The following is a 3,305-nucleotide window of genomic DNA, read 5'->3' on the forward strand; positions in this document are numbered from 1 at the left end:
TGAGCGAGAGAGTTTATTAAGTTTGGAGAAAAAATTTTATTATAATTGTAATGAAAGAATACTTCGTGACACATTTTGGTTTATCAAATTAGTAATATAAAATATAGGTGGATACTCCTGTGATGATATCTTCACATGAAGATAGCATTGTGGACCATTAAATGAATTGATATGTTTGACTAAATATATTTAATTAATCATATAAGGATTCACAATGTCATCTTCGTATGAAGATGACATCATGTGAGTATTTTCCTAAAATATAAACTATAAGTTATATATAGAATGAGAATGGTAGAGAAAAATAGAGAATGAGAGAGAAGTAGATAAGAGGATGGAAGAAAAAAATTTATTAATTTTGGAGAAAATATTCATCTTAATTTTAATGAGTGTTACGTGATATATTTTGATTGTTAAATTAGTAATATAATATAGCTATATTTTAATTTTAATTTTAGTTTTAATTTAATTTTAATTGTAATTAGAGAATATCATGTTGCACATTTTGATTGTCAAATTTATAATTAGTCATTGATAATGGTATATAAAAGAGATAAAATGGGTATAAGAACAAGAGAGATAGAATAGATGCATAAATGAGAGAGATAGAGAAAGATAGAGAGAGAGAGAGAGAGAGAGAGGGGAAGAGAGAACTCTTTAATTTTGGAGAAAATGATTTGATTTCAATTGCAATAAAAGAGTGACATGTGATATATTTTTATTATAAAATTAGTAATATATAATATAGTTATATTTCAATTTTAATTTTAATATTTTAATTTTAGTTTTAATTTTAATTACAATTAGAAAATATTATGTTATATATTTTGATTATCAAATTTGTAATTAGTCATTGATAATATATAAAAGAGATAATGTGAGTATAAGAATACGCGAGATAGAGTGGATGAATGAGAGAGAGAACTCTTTAATTTTGAAATGAAAGATTTAATTTCAATTGCAAGGAGAAAATGATGTAACATATTTTAGTTATAAAATTAGTAATATGTAGCAGATGTTGCATAATTGTTTGTATTAAACAGTCAATGACCTAATACCATTAAAACTTCCAGGTTACAAAATCTTAAACACACTTCACGAGCTCGCAACACACTCGAGAAAACCGGCAAAATTAAATGGAAGACAACAAAAATATACTCCATATTGCACTATTGATTAACTCAATACATCTCATGTATGCTGATTTATCTGGTAAGATCAGCTCCAAGTTGCATTCATGGGGTAACATCTGACAGTTCAAGTTAAATACAAACTCTGTATACATCAAAGAATAGTGAAGCAGCTTACAACATGTTAGAATAAAGAATGAGGCGTTCATGGAGGGAAGTAATTTATCCTGCAACTTGTAATCGTGTTCCTCTCTCTCTCTCTCTTTCTTTTCCACACCTTTCATTTTACAGAAAAATATTTCCAACTTGTGTTATACATGGCGGGTAACCACTGTAACTATATTGCAAAAAAGAAGTACAGCTAAATACAGGTGCTTTCCACTTTCTGACCTTGGTGCTCCCTTTAAAGCAGGTTGCAAGGTTAGAAATATTCTATAAAACCTCCTCCATGGTGTATGAAGCAAGTATACTAGTGCAAAAATGATTAGCTGGAGTTTGCAGTACTATTTTCCGGATTTTTAATGTCGTATGAATTTGTTGATTCAATTTGGAGGAGAGAAAAACCCTTGGGGATTCTATTAACCCAAGTGTGTGGAAGAGCACCGCTCTGAGAAACCAAATATGCAATGAATGCAACATAGGCAGCTGTGCATGAACAAACTACAAAACCAAGCAGCAGGCCCTTCACCTCAGACAGGAAGAAATCTAACAAGAGATACCCATTAATTACCATTATAAGTGCAGCAATAGTCCATGCCACCCTCTACAAAATAAAATACACAAATAAACAAAACATCAGTTCAACAAGACAAATTAATAGCAGGGAACTAGCTTACTAAAACCACTACTGCTGCAAGAGAGTGGCTTGCACATCATTTCTTCAACCTACTTTTACTTCACCCATTTATCCCAGGGATATATAATTGCATACATCATGTACAATAGACCTGAACTTTCTGCTAGGGAAATATAAAATGAAACTGAAGCATCTTCGTAATTCTAGAAAAAAACAAGTGCATTTGCAATTATGACTTATAGCTCTTATGAGGTGATGGATTACCCATATATTCTATATAAACTAAAGAATCCCAATCTTCATCTAGTTCTGTAAGTAAAGGTTATATAAACCTATATACTTTACTATACAACAAATGGAAATAATGGATCACTGGGCTGTGGTCTGTTTAAATCCTACATCACCCCCTTTGACAAACTTCCGATACAACTGATCAGTACTATTATATGAATACAAAATCCAAAACTTATGATAGGAGATTTCACATATGTAAACTCCAAGCAAGACTGAACTAGAATAATGCACTGAGATTATCATAAAGAAACTACAATGACTCAGTACATCTAAGCTTATGCAAAACAAGACACAGGTAAAAGCATATGAATCATTGTGTTTTCAAATAATCTAGTAAGATGAAACTAACTTTGAACTAGCAAGTAGTTGATACAGATCTTACCATTAACAATCAATGAAATGAAAGAAAAGTTGGATGATAGTTATACCTCAAGAACAGGCCCAACCCTAAAGGTCCCCATGATATGCTCCTTGGAGACCAAGGTCAGGAGGGGAATCAGTGCAAAGGGAATTTGCATGGACTGAAGCACATTAAGCCATTCATTCAAAACATCCAATGAGGCTTCTGATGTATTAAAAACAATAGCTACGACTATAGTTGGCACAATTGCAAAACTACGAGTGATCAATGCTCTCAACCATTTCTTTAACCGAAGGTTGAGGAAACCACCCATTATGAATTGGCCAGCATATGTGCCTGTGATGGTGCTACTCTGTCCAGCTGCCAATAACCCAATGCCCCATATATAAAGAATGGGGAAGATCCCTCCTCCGTACTTTTCCTCAAGGTACTGCCCTGCATTCACCAATCCCATGCTATCAGCCTGCTTTGTGCCATAAAATCCCTTAGCAAAAACTGTCGTGACAAATAGATTGATCATGAAGGAGACTGCAAGTGCAACTGTTGATTCAATTGTATAGTAGTTGAGAGCCTCCTGTACCCGGCCTTTCTTCTGGGGATCTATCTTCCTTGACTGCACTAAAGCAGAATGCAAGAATACATTGTGAGGCATTATGACACAACCAACAACACCGACAGCTTGACGAATTGTTTTCGAGCTAAGTCTTGGAAGCAAAATACCTAC

The 3,305-nt window shown here is 33.2% G+C and overlaps 1 protein-coding gene across 1 annotated transcript in view; it reads right to left on the reverse strand.

Annotated features, from left to right (window-relative positions):
• The window catches only part of LOC107606380 (metal transporter Nramp2), a 3,708-nt gene continuing 1,540 nt past the window's right edge, over nt 1,138-3,305 (reverse strand). Inside the window, exons 3-4 of the mRNA XM_016308447.2 lie at nt 2,649-3,301; nt 1,138-1,893 (exon numbers count right to left, since the gene is read on the reverse strand). Coding sequence (XP_016163933.1) covers nt 1,615-1,893; nt 2,649-3,301 — 932 coding nt within the window. The 3' untranslated portion in view covers nt 1,138-1,614. The remainder of the gene's footprint in view (nt 1,894-2,648; nt 3,302-3,305) is intronic.

The sequence above is a fragment of the Arachis ipaensis genome, chromosome B07, assembly GCF_000816755.2.
Source record: "Arachis ipaensis cultivar K30076 chromosome B07, Araip1.1, whole genome shotgun sequence".
Taxonomy (NCBI): Eukaryota; Viridiplantae; Streptophyta; class Magnoliopsida; order Fabales; family Fabaceae; genus Arachis; species Arachis ipaensis.